General features: G+C 30.3%; 2 protein-coding genes and 2 long non-coding RNA genes across 9 annotated transcripts; 2 read left to right on the forward strand and 2 right to left on the reverse strand.

The window, feature by feature from the left end:
- The first annotated feature begins 286 nt into the window (after positions 1 to 286).
- Positions 287 to 2,496, forward strand: LOC118441163 (uncharacterized). Of its 2 annotated transcripts, none has more exons than XR_014982695.1 (3): positions 287 to 1,442; positions 1,938 to 2,239; positions 2,362 to 2,496. It is a non-coding gene; the product is annotated as an uncharacterized LOC118441163 (long non-coding RNA). The 2 variants fall into 2 exon arrangements; XR_004838015.2 differs by having other exon boundaries at positions 1,938 to 2,289; positions 2,362 to 2,495.
- Positions 1,593 to 7,693, reverse strand: LOC118441162 (sodium-coupled monocarboxylate transporter 2). 4 transcript variants are annotated; one of them, XM_085660064.1, is made up of 15 exons: positions 7,147 to 7,693; positions 5,560 to 5,750; positions 5,199 to 5,358; positions 5,060 to 5,125; positions 4,927 to 4,978; positions 4,614 to 4,681; positions 3,651 to 3,805; positions 3,375 to 3,515; positions 3,054 to 3,278; positions 2,786 to 2,969; positions 2,588 to 2,674; positions 2,339 to 2,508; positions 2,106 to 2,264; positions 1,899 to 2,025; positions 1,599 to 1,813 (listed from the first exon to the last, which is right to left on the reverse strand). In XM_085660064.1, the coding sequence occupies exons 2-15, from the start codon at positions 5,748 to 5,750 to the stop codon at positions 1,781 to 1,783; spliced, it is 1,818 nt and encodes a 605-aa protein (XP_085516190.1). In that variant the 5' UTR covers positions 7,147 to 7,693; the 3' UTR covers positions 1,599 to 1,780. The 4 variants fall into 4 exon arrangements, with proteins under 4 accessions (XP_035721100.1, XP_085516190.1, XP_035721099.1 ...); XM_035865206.2 differs by lacking the exon at positions 7,147 to 7,693 and adding an exon at positions 6,234 to 6,441; XM_035865200.2 differs by lacking the exon at positions 7,147 to 7,693 and adding an exon at positions 6,750 to 6,892 and having other exon boundaries at positions 1,601 to 1,813.
- Positions 6,850 to 13,990, forward strand: LOC146872672 (uncharacterized). The gene is made up of 3 exons (XR_014982696.1): positions 6,850 to 6,977; positions 7,689 to 7,986; positions 13,904 to 13,990. It is a non-coding gene; the product is annotated as an uncharacterized LOC146872672 (long non-coding RNA).
- Positions 9,039 to 16,930, reverse strand: LOC118441161 (endoplasmic reticulum transmembrane helix translocase). Of its 2 annotated transcripts, XM_035865199.2 has the most exons (19): positions 16,388 to 16,930; positions 15,773 to 16,038; positions 15,451 to 15,679; positions 15,236 to 15,389; positions 15,005 to 15,157; positions 14,759 to 14,941; positions 14,533 to 14,670; positions 14,325 to 14,445; positions 14,092 to 14,246; positions 13,848 to 14,023; positions 13,522 to 13,761; positions 13,205 to 13,423; positions 12,942 to 13,131; positions 12,565 to 12,834; positions 12,138 to 12,474; positions 11,885 to 12,056; positions 11,594 to 11,737; positions 11,392 to 11,535; positions 9,039 to 9,879 (listed from the first exon to the last, which is right to left on the reverse strand). In XM_035865199.2, exons 1-18 carry the CDS (start codon positions 16,673 to 16,675, stop codon positions 11,428 to 11,430), a joined length of 3,543 nt encoding a protein of 1,180 aa, XP_035721092.1. In that variant the 5' UTR covers positions 16,676 to 16,930; the 3' UTR covers positions 9,039 to 9,879; positions 11,392 to 11,427. The 2 variants fall into 2 exon arrangements, with proteins under 2 accessions (XP_035721092.1, XP_085516189.1); XM_085660063.1 differs by lacking the exon at positions 9,039 to 9,879 and having other exon boundaries at positions 10,211 to 11,535.
- Positions 16,931 to 19,263: the final 2,333 nt, after the last annotated feature.

The following is a 19,263-nucleotide window of genomic DNA, read 5'->3' on the forward strand; positions in this document are numbered from 1 at the left end:
AACGAAAAGTCTTAATAACACTAATCTTGTCTAGCAATGATCTTTTAGAAAATATCAATAATTTTAATGAAATATGATAGGTCGTGTATCACGTTGGTATTTTATGATATGTATATTGGAAAATTGACGTAATCGTTTGATTTACAGATCGACGAATGCACTTTGATGCAAAACGTTTTCGACGCGGTCAATATTATCCGAATAGATAAGCCACTAGTCGCGAAGAGAGAGAGAGAGAGAGAGAGAGAGAGAGAGAAAGAGAGAGAGAGAAAGAGAGAGAGAGATCTGTGGTAAGAGTGAGTGCAGATAGAGTAGTCGATACCTAAGCGTAGTGGATGGAACCTGACGCGCTCAGACAAATTGGACGAACGTCAAATCTAAGTCGTACCATCGGAGGGTATCGATCGGACCCTTCCCAGTGAGAACCGTATTCTCAGTCACTTCTCTCTGAGAAATATTGACTCGTCCAAGTGAGAGCTTTCAATATGATTAAACGCAGAACACATAAAATCCGGTATATGGGGTGTCTCTGAATAGTATACATTAATTTTCGAAGAACTTGAAGAAAATCGATGCATATTTCTAATATCAGTACCTTCTGATCTATCGGTTTATTTGAAACGATAAGTCCGCGTTTAGATTTGATTTTTATCAATGATAAACTCAATAATCATCTGATAAGATCAGGTAAATAGCTACGATTGAACACAAAAATTTAAAGAACAGAACAAAATGAAAAGATAAGATCGAGTACTTGATTACTTCATTCCCAGAAACGGATAATGTCACATTGCCGATTTCGCACCTCCCTCCATCGTTAAACAAGCTTCGCCAACAACGCGATCCGAGCAAACTCGTGGCAAAAACTGGCGAAGCGTGTTGAGTAAAGGTACACGATCGGTGGTGCGAACAATATCGAACCTGACGGCGCCGCTTTTGACCGACCGCATTTCGGGTCGGCGAAAATTGAATTTCCAACGTCAGGGAGGTGTGTAGAGGGGTAGAAAACGAGAGAGATGGAGAGAGAGTGAAAGAGAGAGGGAGGTTCATGTAGGTGAACGAAGAGAGCGGCCGGGTTATTTGCGTGGCCTTAATAAGGACGTTTGACGGCGTTGGCTTTCCCTTAACAAGCCGGCTAATATCCTGGGGCCTTGCCTCTCCCATCGTCATCGTCGTCCGAATCTTCTCTCTCTCTCTCTCTCTCTCTCTCTTTCTCTCTCTCTCTCGTCTTTCACATGGTAGCTACCGTCGGGAATCACCAAAGCTTGAAAACCGAATAAACTCAGTTAGAGAACTCGGTGTGAAGCGAGTGGACCGCTCGACCAGGAACACGCTACTTGACAGGACGAGTCCTTAGCTCTTTGGCTATGTTGCTATTCCTCTATAGGAGGAACCATCGCTCCTACATGCTACTCTTCGTCCTGTTCTTAACGCACTCCCTAGTACGTTAAACTTAAGTTTACTGAACTTATCTTTCGAAGAAATAAATCGACTTATTCTTAAATCTTGAACTGATTCCACAAAATTTAGGTTAGTTCGAAATAAAGTCCGAATGTTCAAATGAAAAGAAAACGTAATGATGGTGTATAAATTATTTACGAACATATAAAAATATATTTTTCCTTCGTCTCACACTTCGTTCTCTTTTTATAACATTATATACCCACTATGTTAGTGCGTCATTAAGATTCTAACATTACATTTACATTCTACGTAATAAAAAATTAAAAAATCAATATAAGCGATATTTTTTATACATTTTTACAACATTTCAATATAGTCAAGAAACTGCTACGTCATTTTGATTCTCTTTCTGAAAGCAATTCAAAATTAAATCCCAAATAATGCATATTTAAAGAAAAAAAAATCTTTGAAGCTATGTTACAAAATAATTATACCTTTTTGAACGTATCATTATGTTTGGATTTGTTCGGTAGATTTTTTAATAAAAGATTTACCGAAGATTGGGGTTCAGTCGTTGATCGATACCATTCCTCGTTCTGATATTTTGGATAAGGTAACCACCTAAAGATTAAGACAAATGTTAACTATGAATCATTTCATATTACTAAATAATTATGGAATATTTGTAAAAATATATGTACCTATGTATTACTGGAGAGAGCAACTTTCTATCGATATAAGAAGGATCCTTTGGTCCCGTCAACCAAGTGACTATTCCTCCAACTACAATTACTATAAGCGTACCCAATCCGGAAAACCAATGATAGGACAATAGGTAAAGAGCAAAAACATCATCTTCGCTGAAAATAGAAAATATAATTACAAGTAAATATTCGTAATAAAAAAAATTTCTTAACTACTTGAATTTATTTACTTATGATAAACAAATTGATTTAGGAAAGCTTGACTTATATTTCCTGGACACTGAGCAAGTGGTACCGGAAGCTTCTTAGGTACTATGACACCGGCACTGATCGATATATTTGCTCCGAAACATGCCCAACCAGCTATTAAAAATCCCACAACGGCACCTACGAATGCACCCTAAAAGTAAGAAAATTAAAATGTTATATTACATATATTTTTTCAAAATAACAAATAATCATTTTAATTAATTTATTACCTGAGAATTAGTCCATGGAAAAAGCATTCCAAGAGTGAAGACTCCAAAGGAAATTCCTGCGGCAATTGCGGCTAAACTGTTTGTAACCTACACAAATATCAATATTATTAATACAAAAAAAAAAAATTATCTCCAAATCAATACTCTTTCTATTTATCTTATTTAAAACATCTAATCAGAAAATTATTGTATACCGACCACTAAAATGCCTCCCAATGTTTCGATGAAAAAGACAAAAGCCAATGCGAATAAACCAAGTAAGATAATTATACTTTTAACTAAAATCGTTGAACAACGTTCGCTTGGTTGTAGACCAAAGCAACTCTTCACGAAGTCTTCTAAAAGAACTACAGAAGTGGAATTGAATCCTACTGATAGAGAGCTGAAACAAATATGTTAAAGATATATCAATTAAAAAATACACACTATATGAGTGATATTTATGCAAAATTTCAATTTTAAATACCTAAGGGCAGCCCCAAAAATTCCAGCAATGAAAAGGCCAGGTATACCGTGCAAATAACCAGCAGCTTGCATTACGAAAGCTGGAAGTAATTGATCATCGGCCGTAATTAAACCAGTAGCTCTTGGATCACATTTTGGTGGTGACCACCAAGCTAAAAGAACCAATCCACACCAGCAACATAGCGAAATAAAAATAATTATGCCAATAATAGATATCCCTATAGCTCTGCAAACATACATATATTTACATTTCATTTCATTTCGATAAAACTGAATTGTAATATGATCAATCAAAAAAGATCTCACTGGTATACTCACTTACAATTTAGATGTCTTCATAGTTCTCAATGATATATACCGTTGGACCATCGTTTGATTTACGGCGATGTACGCCGTAGAATAGAGCCAAGAACCAATTAAAACACTCCAGACAGTGTGTCTTGTATATGGAGAAGAATCGAAGCTAATAAATTGAAAAAGGAAATATATAGAAATTCTTTAGTCTAATCACTGTACATTATTGTAAAAAGATAAAGAAAAGAAAGAAAAAAAAAGGAAAAAAAAAGAAAAAAAAAGAAAAAAGAAAAATTGAATTTACTTAAAAAATTCTATTCTATTAGCTTCTCGCGCCTTCTGCCATATTTCGGATGGACCGCCGGCTTCCCAAGTGCCTAACACAGTCACGATGATCATGGCTAGGATCATTATTATAACTTGAAGCATATCAGTCCAAACTACTGCTTTTAAGCCACCCTAAACAAAAAAAGACAAAGAATTGTTGGTATGATCATGTGATCGGTTGTCGTAGCGATCTAAACGATCAAAGGAATCACTCGTTCGCGATAAATTCTCATTAATATCTCCGTCGAACAAATTGCTTGGATAATTACGCAGGCCTTCGTAGGTAGGTAGCCGCTATTAATCACTTCAAGGCTGGCTTTGTGATCTGCTACTACCGACCAACAAGCGCACACCACTCGACGCCATTGTTTCAACGAGCCATTGTCGACCTTTTCAGTTTCCGTCCATAAACATTTCGCCCGTGCTCGCACGAGATTCTTCGCGGCATTGTCCACCGAAAATTGTTTCCTCCGGGGCCCTTTCCTCATCCCTCTCCCTTTCATCCTCATTCATTCTCTCACTCTGTCTCTTCTCTTTCTCTTTCTACCCTCGGCAGGTCGAAGGAACTCGAACCACGCAAACGAGAATTCGCTGACGAAGAAGACTATCCTCCTAAACTAGCTCGATCCCTTATGGTTATTACAACTTAACAGGAAGCTATACACCGGAAGCATTAGAAAGAAAATTTTGACAACGTTATAACTCACGTGATGACACGTTGATCCTCGACGTTTTCACAAACGTGTAATTGAAATTGGAAATAATGAAAAAGTCTATTGATCTATTGATACTGATTTAATTAATCATGCAAAATACTATCAAAGTCACAGGATGGTAATAAGAAATTTAAATAAGACAGATTTATAACAATTCCATCCTTTGTGTCATTAATATTATATATAAATTCTTTATGATATTTAAAAATTGAAAGATAACTTACAAGAACCGTGTAAAAGACGCACACTCCGCATAAAATGGCGCCGATGATGTGCGTGTTGATATCACTTACTAGAATAACAAAATGATGAAATGTTTATTAAGCTACATTATATAAATTGCAATGAATGCTGCAGAAATGATATGGTACTTAATAAATAAATATTTTTAAAAGATCATTTGTATGTGAAATGAAATGAAATTATACTAAGAATATTATGATCAAAACAAATAACTATTGAATGCGTACATTTTTTAATATTTTAAAGATATATAATAATTTAATTTAACTATCAAAGAAATATTTGTGAAATTACCTTGATTTAATGCCAACGCAGGTATGTAAACTACTATCGATTGGTAGAGAACCTAAAATATGTTTTTAATGAAAAGAAAAAAAAAAAAAACAAAGGAAGTAAAACATAATATTCATAAAAAAGATATACTTACTGCATCGAAAACGAATATCAGTGATATTAAAATTCTAACGCCCTTGTTAAATCTTATTTCCAGATACTAAAAAAAAAGGATAATACAATATTACACGCATTCGTATAAATTTACAATGATCTAATATTTAAAGACGTACCTCGTATGCCGAGTTTAATTGTAAGTTTACAAAGACCGGCAAATAAATGTTTGCAACGACTATTCCGGAGAAAAGCAAAGATATCACGGTGATCCAATATTGTGTACCAAAATTATAAATTTCTGCAGGAGCTCCAACAATTGTTACCCCAGATATGAAACTATAAATTTAAAAAAAGAAAAACTTTATAATAATCCCGATACTTTTTAATGATATCATTAATCGACCTAGTCGATAAATGTTTTCCTTTTTTAAAAATTATAAATTAAATATGCTTGCAAAATTCATATAAGCATATTTAATTATATCGATGATGAAATTATAAATGAATTTCAACAAAATCAGAACTGTTGGCCGTTACCTGGCAATTAGAGATGCAGAAACTGGCCAAAGTCTAAGTTTTCTTCCACCGAGCAAATAATTCTCTACGGAAGATTGTTGTGCACTCTTGTAATGCCAAATGCCAGCGCCGGCGGATATGGTTAGCATAATGGTAAAAACTAGCCAATCAACCCAATGAAAGTGTCCTTTTTCTGAACTATTCACGGACATCTTGAAAAACCGCGAAAAAAGAGAGAGAATAAAAATATCAATATATATTCAGATCTTTCTTATGACGTCATCAATTTAAATAAATAACTATCGAATCATTAATTTTACCCAGTAGAATAAAATGAATAATGATAAAGGAACAACATAATATTTTCTAATGATTGCGTTCTTATCGGACGGAATTTCTTTTCAACATTAAAATAAGTTGATTAATAAAGTAATCAATATTTCAAGGAGAAAATCGTAAAAATTAATATCATTTGTACAAATAACAATATACGATTAATGAACTCTATTAGAACGTAAAGAATGACAATGTGAAATGTTAACAAAGCCAAATTGATGATTTTTATGTCAAGTAACGCTTGTGAATTCTACATATATAGGACAATGATTTAATTAAATCATTCTCGCAGTAAAAATGTCCAGATGAAATGCACAATTTATTCTTTCGATTTACAATCCTTCAGTTGTCATGCTCACATTTTCTAATAGAATATCACCGATTGTTCCTTCTTAAGATTTCTCCCACTTCTATTGCTTCTACATGCGTCATAAAAAAAATGTCTAATTTTAGCCTGACCATGATCACTAAGAATTAACAACTTTCAATATATCAGTTAGAAATATTTTTCTTTCAGTCGTGAAAATAAAATGACAAGGAGAATATTTCATATATAAATATTCAATTTGAAAATAAAGAAATTGTACAAAAGGTGAAAAAATTATTACCGATTGTAGCTAAAACGGAAGGCAACATAAAATTTTATTCTATATCAATACGATCCAATTAAATGAAAATAAATAATAATCTCATATAGTAATATTTTTTTTTTAACAAATATTAATAGTTTTTACGTATAAGTTTGTAACATTCAAATAAAAGGATTAGAGTTTTTTAATCTGGAATATCATACGATATATAAAATGGATAGAATCATTACCGACTGAAATGATCTATGAATTACGACATGACCATTAGTCGATAAATATACTTACCATTATATTCTATTAATAATACTCGTTATATTTAGAAGATGTAACTCTAATACAATTGAATATATTTGCGGTCAAGCAAACTTTTGTTACTTAAGGATCGTTGAATTTTCGACGATACTGTAATCACAATTTTGCTTTACATCTGAGAATGTTGTTAGTATATTAAGTTTAACGATTTCAAAACGACCTTGATCTACGATCGATAAGCGAATTACTCAGGAAACACGTGTATATAAGTATACTATATAGTATACATTTTTTCCAGATAAAATTTATTCTTAGTTCTTTCTTCTTTTTCTTTTTTGATTCGAATATAATTTACATTATTGAACAATATACGATCCAATTTTTCTGTGTGACCACTTATAGAATAGTTTTATGGATTCTTCGTATTTACTTATCAAAATATCTTCACATCTTTTCGTTCCTTTTTTTTTTCTTTTTCTTTTTTCTTTTTTTTTATGAATGATGCGTTCCAGATAGAATCATAATAAAGTTTATAAGATAAAAAAAAAAAATGGCAAGTGGCAAGGAATATAATACGTTTAAATTGCTTCTGCAGTCATTAGAACGATATATTTATTGATATATTTATATCGCAGAATATTATGGAACAATAGTCAATCACTATAGGTTCTATTTACCAATTCTATCCGTCATTCTCGAATCAAACGAATCGTAAAAAAATTCACTATTAAATATTACGATAAAAATAATCTATTGAAATAAACATAATAAAACCAATTACTGATCCATAATAAAATATTTGAAACATTACTTCTGCAATATACATATATTTATCAAACAACATAAAGAGAAAGAGAAAGAGAGAAAGAGAGAGAGAAAGAGAGAAAGATCATTTCTACTTTATCTTATTTACGATCCTTGTATTAAACGATTATAGTAAAATAAACTTATTTCTTTCCTGTGTAAGAATAGACGCGTTTATGGCAGAAGAAACTTAAACACCCATTCACTCGCACATCAAAGATCGATTAAACGAAACGATCACGAGGCAAAGAAATCTTGGTTCACGATGGTTCACGATGGTTCACGTTGGAATGGCTACAACGATCTATCTAGTGATTGCTACTCTCTCGACTCGATCGCGACTGAGTTGCACAATCGAATCTTCGTCGACATTGATCCTCGCTCGTTTTCTACCAAAGAAAACGAAAAGGCACAACGATGACGATGATAATAAAGACTATCTTTTACTTGCAACTATCGTTGGTTGGTAAGTAATAGATGATTCAGACCAATCAAGAATAATGTTAGGACATCGTAGGAGGAGTATCGCTATAACTATTTATCTCTATCATATTCTTATTGTCTTAATTATTTATTAGTTAAAAATATTAACAAAGAACTCGTGATCCTATGGAATAGACGTTTTCTGCAATCATCTAAAGTTGAAACGATAAATTCAATGTATAAATGTCCAATTAAAAATATAACAATTCTTACGTCCTTCCATAGATATTTTATCTTCTTATCACATTTCCACAAATGTTTCATTTCTTGTTTCGTAATTCAATTATGATTATCGAATAGAATTGTGTTATTAACTATAGATATTTATATAGAATGAAATATTAATGTACAAAATTTACTACACGTGACTTTCTTCCTTTTCTTATTTTACTTTAGGATATACGTACTATTATACTGCGCTCGTTAAACCACCAAACTTATATTAATATCAATATCTTATTATTTTAATAATAGATTAATAAGAATTCATATTATAAAGAATATAATTAAATCATCTCTTATAAGTCATCAAATAAACTGTATTAAAATTTATGGCACATGTTCGTTATTATAATAAATAAAATGTACAATAAATTGAGAAATAGAAAAATTTCATGACCTAAAAATTGGTATGTTACATGTTTTATAGTTATTATGTTATATATTCCAATGGAATTTTATCACAAAGGTAACTAATAATCTTCCATTACTTCGAAATAGTTAAAAACAATAATTTAAAAACATGACCAAAGAATAGATTATTTTTTATCATTTTAAAAATATTAGGTAAATTTAAAGTTGATAATAAATTTTATGAAAAAGTTATTAAACAAAACCGATAATGAAAATTACAATAAAGTAAAAGTGTAAAACTAACATTTTTCATAATTTTGATTGAATGATTTTTCTTTACTCACAACAAAGAATACTTTTTATTACAAACCTTTATATTACAATGATATACAAGAAGTGTCGTTCCCAAAGTAATACATTAAAAAAAAAAAAAAAAAAAAAAAAAAAACAAAAGAGGAAAGGAAATATAAGCAAGGATAAGTGTACAATAATATTCGTGTAAGAATAAATTTCAGATTGATAATAAAAATATATCTAAGATTGATGAAGGTAAAAAATAACAAGAAAATTTCGACAATCTTGAATGAATATGTTGAAATAATTTCAAAACAAAATTTTTAATATCACATATTTTTGTCATATTTGGAATCGGCAAATAATTTGTCCATAACGTGATATTTTGTAACACTATCCTTAAGATTGGAATGCAATTGTTACTATATACAATGAAATATATTAACCAGTGCATTCCACAATAGAAATAACAACGTAATACTTCAAAACAATAACTTCTAAAGTTATTTACATCTTCAATAATTATTCTTTTTTTTTTTAATGAAGCGAACGGAATGTGTTCACGTGAAAAATTGCAAACAATATCTAATGGAATTAAAAAAAGTAATTACAGTTCGATAGCTCATTGATTGTGAGATCGAATAATGCACGCTGGTTACTTCAGTTCATTTTATGTAATTATTCTTAAATATTATATTAAATAATTACGATCCAAAATACAGAAACTTTTAATTATATATTAATATATTATAAAATGTCTTGAGTAAAAAAAAAAAAAAAAGTAATATAGCAAGATATACAATACCTGTATCAGGATTGATTTATTTAAAACGCGTAAATGAATTCGAAAAATGATGAGATTATTTTTATGCCATTAAAATGTCTTATTAAATTATTAGGCTACCAACGACGGAATAAAATTTTCATGTCTGATGTATGCTACCTCATGTAATATTACTGATTTTTACATATATTCTTCATGACGTTGTTAATCATTTCATTCCGTATTCTTAAACATAAAAATTATTATTAGTTTTTCCATTATGAATATTAAAATTCATAATAGATAATAAAATTATGTTCACAGATCACATTTCCTTGATTTTACAAAGAAATAATCGAATTATGCCATTCTCTATTTGCATCGCCTGCGTTTTTTTTTTTGCGCGAATTAAAAGTACATTCGACATATATATATATATATATATATATATATATATATATATATATGTATATTAGGGTGTCCCATAAGTTTCTTTCCTTTTTCTAATATGTAATGAATACACGATATTTACTGTTTAAAATATTATTTATTTTGTTATAAAAGAACTCTTTTGCTCTATTACCATCTTCCATCTCTCAGAAAGCTTCATTATGCCTTCTTTCCAAAATTGATGTGTTTCGGACAATAAATAAAATAATCTTGGAGGTGTGCTTTTATTTCGCTAATGGATTTAAAGCGCTTATCGCGAAGAGAATTTTTTAAGAACAGAAAGAAGTAATAATCAGATGGAGCGAGATCTAGAGAGTATGCAGAATGTGATAAAACATCCCAATCAAACTGTAAGAACTTTTCTCTTATCGCTAATGCAATATGTGGTCTCTGTCAGTAAATGCGGAACTCAAACTTCGCAACGATTAACATATCCCATCTTAGTTAGGTGATTATGCACTGTTATTTTGAGAATCCTAATGGCATTCATTATATCGCGCAAACTATATCGCGGATTTTCATCAAGCATGGCCTTAATAAGGTCCGTATCCGTCGTTTTTGGATGACCGCTGCCAGTCATCATCATTCAGATTAAAATTTCCGCCTCTAAATTTTTTTAAATCAATTGCAAACGATTGCAATAATTATAACACCATCCCCGTATACATGGTACAAATCTTGTCGACAGTATTCTTTACACTATCATCTTTTTTGAAACAATAAAACATAACATACCGTAAATATCACCTTTCTTTACCCGTTTTTAACGCTGTGGATGAAAGTTTAAAAAAAAACTGTGACACGAACGAAACGTACTGTAAAAGACTCTAGGACGACTGAAACCGATAACATACGGCTAATAGATCAACCTGTATATTTGCACAATTCATAACGCGATAAGAAAGAAACTTTTAGGACACCCTAATATATATATTTATGTATGTATATATACATATATGTATATATATGTGTATATGTATATACGTATGTATGTATGCATATATGTATATATATGTGTATATGTATATACGTATGTATGTATGCATATATGTACATATATATATATATATATATATATATATATATATATATACATATACACACATACATACATATATATAAAAATTTTGACACATACACGTCTTCTCTTCGAACTTACTTATTTTTTAAATCACTACATATATCCATTTAAAAAATAATACGTTTATACTTTAGGTAACATGAGATACTTAATATTTAGTATGTAGACAAATTATCTCAATAAAACAAGACCATTGAGACTTATTTCTCGTGCGTAAAAAGTATTACCTTATAAATTATGATCTTATTCAGAAAATGTTCTCATCACAATTTATTATGTTTTCCCTCTCCAAAGAGCCATAAACACGTTCTGTCAGCAATATATGCAAGCACAAAGTCTGCCACAAGTATTTGAACCAAAACTCTTCGAAACTGTAATAATTTTGACATAATTAATATTTGCGGTTTCTGTACTCGTAAAAATACTTACATCATTTGGAAAATCAACAATTTCCAATTGCGAAGCTACGTCTGGTAATATTCCACAAGCTAGTGATAAAACAACAGCAGAACTACCCAAGAGACTGTACAACAATGATTTATTTTGTGCTAGACTTTCCATAAATGGTTGACCCTATAAAATGAACGTTTGCATAATAAAAAAAAAAAAAGAAAAAAAAGAAAAGAAGAAAATAAAATATTATTATAAAATTTTTTAATTATTTTTTTAATTTCGCATATTCACGCATAAATGAAATATTTGATATTCTTCGTTAATTACCCGATAATTAATGGCAAAAGTGGATATTTGAAGTGCCATAGCTATTATATAAACAGTGCTATTAATTAAATTGGCCTCAAATGGTTTATCTTCATTATTATTAGAAGAATCAATAGAAACATTTTGATTTACGTCTGCATTGGTAGCAAAAGTTGCTGTTAATTTATCATCCCTGATTATTAAAAATTTATTATTCATAATATAATTAACATATAATCGTTATAATTAAAAAATATTTAATCGAATTATTTACCTTACAGATAAAAGCGTAGCTTCTTTTACTAAAAACACAAGACAAAAGAAATGTACAGCAAATTGCAGCAACACTGTTGCAATAGTGTATAGATTAAAAATATTTGGCAGTGGTCTTTGTTTAGATAGAGTTTTCAGTGGTTTTGATCTAGATATAAATAGAAAACAGGATGCTAAAAGAATACCCTGTAAAGTCGCTTGAGCATCACTGAATTTAATACCATCCAAATACAAAACAGATTGACTATAAGCCAGTACTAATGCATTCAAAGCCAGAATTTTAAACATCTGCAATGTTGTAACTAACGTACATCGTCCTTGTTTAATTACATGGCATACTATAACATAAAAATTCACGTTTTAATCAGAGTATCTAATTGTGTGTGTGCGTATATGTAACAAAAAATTTTTTTAATGAATGTACTCACTACACTGAATAGAAGACATTTTGCTTGTAAATGGTGCAGCAATAGATGCATCTCCAAGTTTTATGATAACAGATTGTTCCTGTTCTTTAAGATCTTTCAATATTTTTTGTATTTTTGTTTGCATATTAGATTGTTGTTTCATATTCATCCGGGGTCCATTACTTTTTGGTGTATTTGTTACAGTTGCATTTGTATTTCCACTTGATCCACCCGACAAATTTTCTCGTTTCTCTGATGCTCTTTCAGGTGCACTAGACAAAATCGCAACACCTGAAAAATATGATTTCATAAAAAATATTATATAATACTCAAAATGCGCTAACAAAATGAAATTTTTTTTCTTTTTCTTTTTCTTTTTTTTTTTTTTATCAACTTACCTACTTGAGCATGTTTTAATGCACCTACATCATTTGTTCCATCACCACACATCAATGTTGTATATCCCAATGATTGTAAAGAAACAATAATAAACTCTTTCTGTTTTGGCTCACATCGAGCAAATATTACAATATGTGGTAATAACTTTCGTAAAAGATTCATGTTATTTTCATTCAAATACGAGAGCCCCTGAATGAATGGAATAAAATCTATATTAAAAGAACAAGAAAAAAATCATTGATTTAGTACTAAAGAAAATTACCTCTCCAGTTATACAAAGCGTATGTTCTCTCCAAATTTCGCTACCTTTTGAATCAACATTTTTATAACTTAAAGATATTCGTGTTTTTCGATCTACACTTTCCCAAAACCATTCACCATCGTTTTTTGTTAAAATCAGAGTAACTGGTTTTTTTGTAAAATGTAATTCACGACTAACGTGACAAGCTGTCAAAGGATTATCTCCAGTAATCATAACTACCTAAATGAAGGATATATGCAAATCAGGATTATATAAATGTTAAAAATGTTATATTGATATTTTTGTAAAGGATGATATTTCTAATCAATTTATCTTACAGAATGAGAAGCGTTGAGTATTTCTTTTATAACTGCCTTAGAGTCTGGTTTAAGTGGACAACTTATAATAACAAATCCAGCAAATAAAAGATTTTTTTCTAAATCTTCCCGAGTAAACTCTCTCAATTCCTGGGCAGATATTGGAGTTGAAAGCTTACGATAACCCAAAGCTAATACTCTTGCACCACGACGAGAAAGAGATAAATACGTTGAATCATAATTATCAGGGATAGAAGATAACTGAAATAATATTGAACTTATATAAAACAAATTATTATATAAAAAGAAATACTTTAATTATATTATAATATTATATAAATTCTAACCATATTCTTTATAGTTTCAGGTGCACCTTTTACTGTAACTATGTAATGATTTTCAGATGAACCTGGTGATGTATATCCTGCGACAACTGACATTCTTTTTAATGCAGATGAGAAATGATGTCTTTGTAAAATCTTTAGTACAGGTGATTTGCCTTTTTTTGGTATTACAGAATCACCTATATAACATAAATAGTTTTTTTTTTTTTATAAAAATCTTAAACGACATTAATATGATATAACATACTTTTAGTGAGGCTCCAATTTACAGCTTTCAGTGTAGCTTTCTCAAGTGGATCTCCGACTATTCCATCGTCCAACTGAACAAGAGAATGGCATGTTGCAAGTACTTGCACACTTTCTAAACGTGCATCTGAGATTGGCATCACATCTGTTTTACCACTAAAATACGTAAAGTATAAAAATCAATAAATTTACTTTTTAATGTTTATAATTACATACTACATAAATTATGCATACTCAATCCCTGCTATCCCTTCGACAACAAGATTATCACTAGTCAAAGTTCCAGTTTTATCGAAACAACAAATTTCAACTTTCCCTGCGAATGGTATCCTAAAAGGTTCTGTACAAAATACTCCTAAAAATAATTTGCATTTTAATATCATGGCTACGTGGCACATAAATAAGAGATAAAAGTTTAATATTAGTAACATTTTTTAAATACCTAATTTAGATAAAGCTAACAAGGAAGTGTTTACAGCCAATGACAATTCAATGGGTAATTCTGGTGGTACAACGGATGTAAGAATAAGTGTACACTCTAAAAATAACTTGTACTTATTTCTTGTTGGATCCTCACTGCCTAAAAATATTATTAGCATAAGTTTTCTTCTGTAAAATAAAAATATCACGTTTGATTATTTTTAATTACAAAATTAGTAGAATTAAACCTTTGATCCAAACATAAGCCGCAGCACCAATTGCAAATATCAGAAGAAATAGAATGAATCCAAATGTTTCAAGATTATTTGCTGTAACACGTTTAACTCCAAATAAGATGGTTCTTAAGAGTTTACCCTGTGATGTTGAAAATCCAGTACGCAAAACATAAGCAACACAGCCATTATCAACAGCTAAAATATACAAACACAATTTAATTCTCTTTTATATTTCAATTGTTGTTTTAAAATGCATACCTCTGAGACCTGACACATTTTTACTGGGTGGTGTATGTTGTACTACTTTTGTTCCTCCAAATAATACATGAAGTTTATCATCGCCTTCTATATTTAAATCTCTATTTCCATCTATATCATCTATTGGTTCTTTCATTTGAAGAACAGATTCACCTGTAAAAAAAGAAATGATTTAATTGAGATGTAATTGATTTGTAAATATTTAAATTAATAAGATATTACAACAATTACCTGTTAGCATACTTTCATCCACAATACATGGGCCTCTTAATAATAACATATCACATGGAACTAAATTATCATTTTGTGATCTTGTTATTGAAACAATATCACCGGGAACTAATTGATCAGTGAACATATAACGCCATCTTCTGTTTCTATAAACCTTGAATATTAAATTTACATCATTATAAAATTCATTGATATGGACTATTAATTATACTGACCATTATCATATATGGTTTGTTTCCCATTTTTCGTATTTCAGCCATGTTTCTGAGTTGCTGTTGTACAAGCGTACATTCAAACATAATAAGCATAATAAGAGTGAAAATACTATAATACCAATATTTATCAAGACACCAAAGTGCCACGCAAAATACTTGAAAAACAAAGAATGGTGCTATTGCTCTTTCCTTAAAAAGTTCCCAAAACTCTGGTACAAACATATCCAATCTAAATAAAAATAAAATTATAATATCTTGTTAAATTAATCTTTTTTTTTTGTTTTACAATATTATTAAAATCATTTTTAAATTATGAACCCACTTATTTTTACCACATTTTTCCTCAGCAGCTGTGACTTCCTTCTCATCAATATATCCCTTCCATTCAGCATAATGTTTAATTGATTGATTGATTGGAAATTGAAGACTTTTAAAACATTTTTCATTTGGCTCCCAATAATATTTCGTTTTTTGAAATACAAACCATGGTTCTTGTTTGTCTGCATGATTTAATTTTACAAGTTCTGAACTTCCATTATTTGGAACAGGCACCACCTTTGCTACCTTTGCTATATATGGATTCTTTTCCTAATATATCAAATTTTCTTTAATTACTACATTAATAAATGTTATATAATTTCTTTGAAACTATTATATTATTAAATTTATTTCGAATTAATCAAATAATAAAGTACATCAAAATATAATATGAAAAGATCGTAAAGACAAATTAAAAAGAATTCCATATATTTCTTTTCGTTAGAATTTAAAAAATCATATCTTCCCGCTTTATTAGTCATGTGACTTCGTATAGCAGAAGACGAAACATTCGTTCGAATGGCAGCCACGACAGTGTACATATTGTTCCGGCTAATTGGATTTTGATAGTAAATAAATAAAGAAAAATTTAATTCACAAATCAACCATGTATACTTACCGAACTGCAATTTAAAAAGGTATGCACATGCACAGACCATTGACAGCACAAGCAGATAAAAATTTGTAGTACACTGATTGCAACGATTCCAATCAGACCTGCTTCGTAATATTCATTGAAACCGTAAACAAATATCCAACTATAAATCCACACTAATTGCAATACTATGAAAGGTAAGACGTAACCATTGAATAATAATTTTCGCGGATTGTGTAGAGTAACCGTTTGTACGAGATCGTCCAGTCGTTGTGATTTGTTGGTCGCCATGATTATGCTACGGCCGAACATAGCATATATCTATGTATTAACGTGAAGTTATATGAAATTCCTTCGTACGCGAATTTCGATATTTTTTATAACGGTTGTGCTTTTTTTCGTTGAACATATACAAGAATTCTTATTGTTGAGTAAGAAAGCGAAAAAAAAGGTTACATCCGGTGTGACCACGCCACGGTATGTTAAAAGATCCCCCAGATGGAACAAACTTGTATAAAGAACCAAGATCTTCAGTATTGCTGTCTACCATGACAGGAGGTGCTGTTGTCACTATTAGTCGTGCTGCCTTGTGGTAAAGATTGATACTAGTAAAGACACTAGTGTCGAAATTTGCTGCTTCTAGGGTTACATTCGTATTACGATCTTTTATTTCAACACTCATTCACATCCTACAAATATCATCAATTGTATTGTAGGTATTTACATATTTATTTCCTGATAGATGCAATTGGTTAAATAGCATCAAGATGTTTAGATGGTATCAAATAAAATGAATTAAAACATCAATGCTATAGAGTTAATGGCAAGATGTGTATTATAAAGATCAGGTACTAAATGTACGGTGACAAACAATGATTGCAGCTTTGCTTTCATTGAATAAATAATGATGATATCAATAGATATTTTTGTACTTTATTTTGTAATTGTACAAAAATATGGTTAGAAAGTATTGCGATTGTTAATAGCAATACATTATTTACAATTCACGACGAATTTCTTGATATAAAATAATTAATATCTATTAACAGTAGTTAATGGTATATTAAAGAGAATTATTTCAATTCGAAAAAAAAAACAAGAAATCCAGTCACCATTTAATGCACGAAAAGCATTTAAGAAAGAACAAATTAATTTTGGACAACAAAATTATACGTTCAGTGTCATCAAGAGTTGTAATTCTTTTTGTCCACATTAGATGCACTTCGTTTCAAGATGGCGCTTAAAGCGCGTTACATCACATTTATGAAACGAAGCGCACTCTAGAATTGATGAAAGTGCTCTCTAGTGTTATTTTGAGGAAATTTCGACCAGAACTGTATCAACTATGCTACGTCAAGTGGTGCTTTAGAAACACAATAATTAATCTATCAAAAATATATTATAAGGAAATAAAATAAGAAAATATACAATGTATATATAAGGATTAAAAAATGTTATGAAACTTTTTTTTAGATATAACTAGATATAAGTAAGTATTAAAAAAGGAATAATTATTACTTTGCAATAAAATAAAAATTTTCGGCAAATCGTAATTTTATATTATATTGAAATTAAATTAGAAATAAGAAGACATTTAAATTATTTATAATTATATTTGAAAAAAATAATAAAACGTTTCATTTTAAAATAAATAATAGTTTTCGTTTTTCATTTTTTCATTTTTTCATTTTTTTCAAATTCTTTAAAGGGAAAGTAAAGAGAAAAAAAAGTGGAATTACAAAGCGCATCGACCTCGTTTCGTCTATAAACTAGGAATCATAATGTGATTTTTTTGATGTTAATTAATTCTACGCGATAACTTCTACTTACATGGCTCTTTCGTGGCATATTTAATCGCCTAATATCGGTGGTGGATATCTTTCACTTCAAATTTGAGTTGTAAATGAGGTATCTCTCTGAGGTACGTCGTCGATGATCAAAGTGGATTATACCGCTTTGAAATTTGTTTACTTCACTGGCATGTTACGTGAGAAAGCTTCGGTATCATACGAAATCAGTATGGCAACATTCTACTTTAAGTAGTAACAATCAAGATTATAGTCCTACATAATGGTAATTTGAAAAAAACGAAAGCTCATTTCACAAAGCGATAATCGTTGGTTGAATACTTTTCTAATCTCTTGTTATGAAGCCCGCGCCAACTTTGATTCGGAATCAGAGCGCGGGAAACAGCTTGAGATAATTAACGTATAAAATGTTTATACGAATATGCCTGGAATTCGTCCAATGTGTTTATGAAGCGAACGTTTTGCTTGGCGAATTACCAACTCGTTTTTGCACTGGACGACCTCTTCCAAATTTCTTTCCTTTTTTCTTTTTCTTTTTTCATTCGTTTTTCTGTTCTCAAGCAGATCGCTATAAGGACACGGGCGACATTATTAGAGATTTTTCGTATCCGCTTTGCGACAAAGCCATATAAATTTTTCCATTTTCTCCTTATTATTCGTTTTGCCATTTCTTATTCTCTTTTTTTCACTTAGACAGCGATCTTTATTCCGGATTTAATAAATCCTAAAGTACAAAGAGCTACGCTGAAGAAAAACTTTGAGCGATATTTATGCAGATGCGTTTATAAAGATTTTAGTTACAATAACAAAGCATTTTCTTCTTGAAAGAAAACAATTTGAAAAGCATGTTTTGGTGTAAATGAGTGATACTTTTTACATCGAATCAAGCTTGAGATCTTTCTTCGAAGAAGTCTGGATCGTCCTAGAACTTTCTTCGACGAATTGATCATTATAGGATTAAACTGATCCGGACATATAACTCATGTAATTCGGAAGGGCAACGAAATCCTACAGGAATGATAACTACCTAGATATAATCATAATAAAAGCAACTCCATTTATATTCATATCACGTAGTAGCAACCTCAGTGA

The sequence above is a fragment of the Vespa mandarinia genome, chromosome 11 (genome assembly GCF_050613455.1).
Source record: "Vespa mandarinia isolate Hongniang chromosome 11, ASM5061345v1, whole genome shotgun sequence".
Lineage (NCBI taxonomy): Eukaryota > Metazoa > Arthropoda > Insecta > Hymenoptera > Vespidae > Vespa > Vespa mandarinia.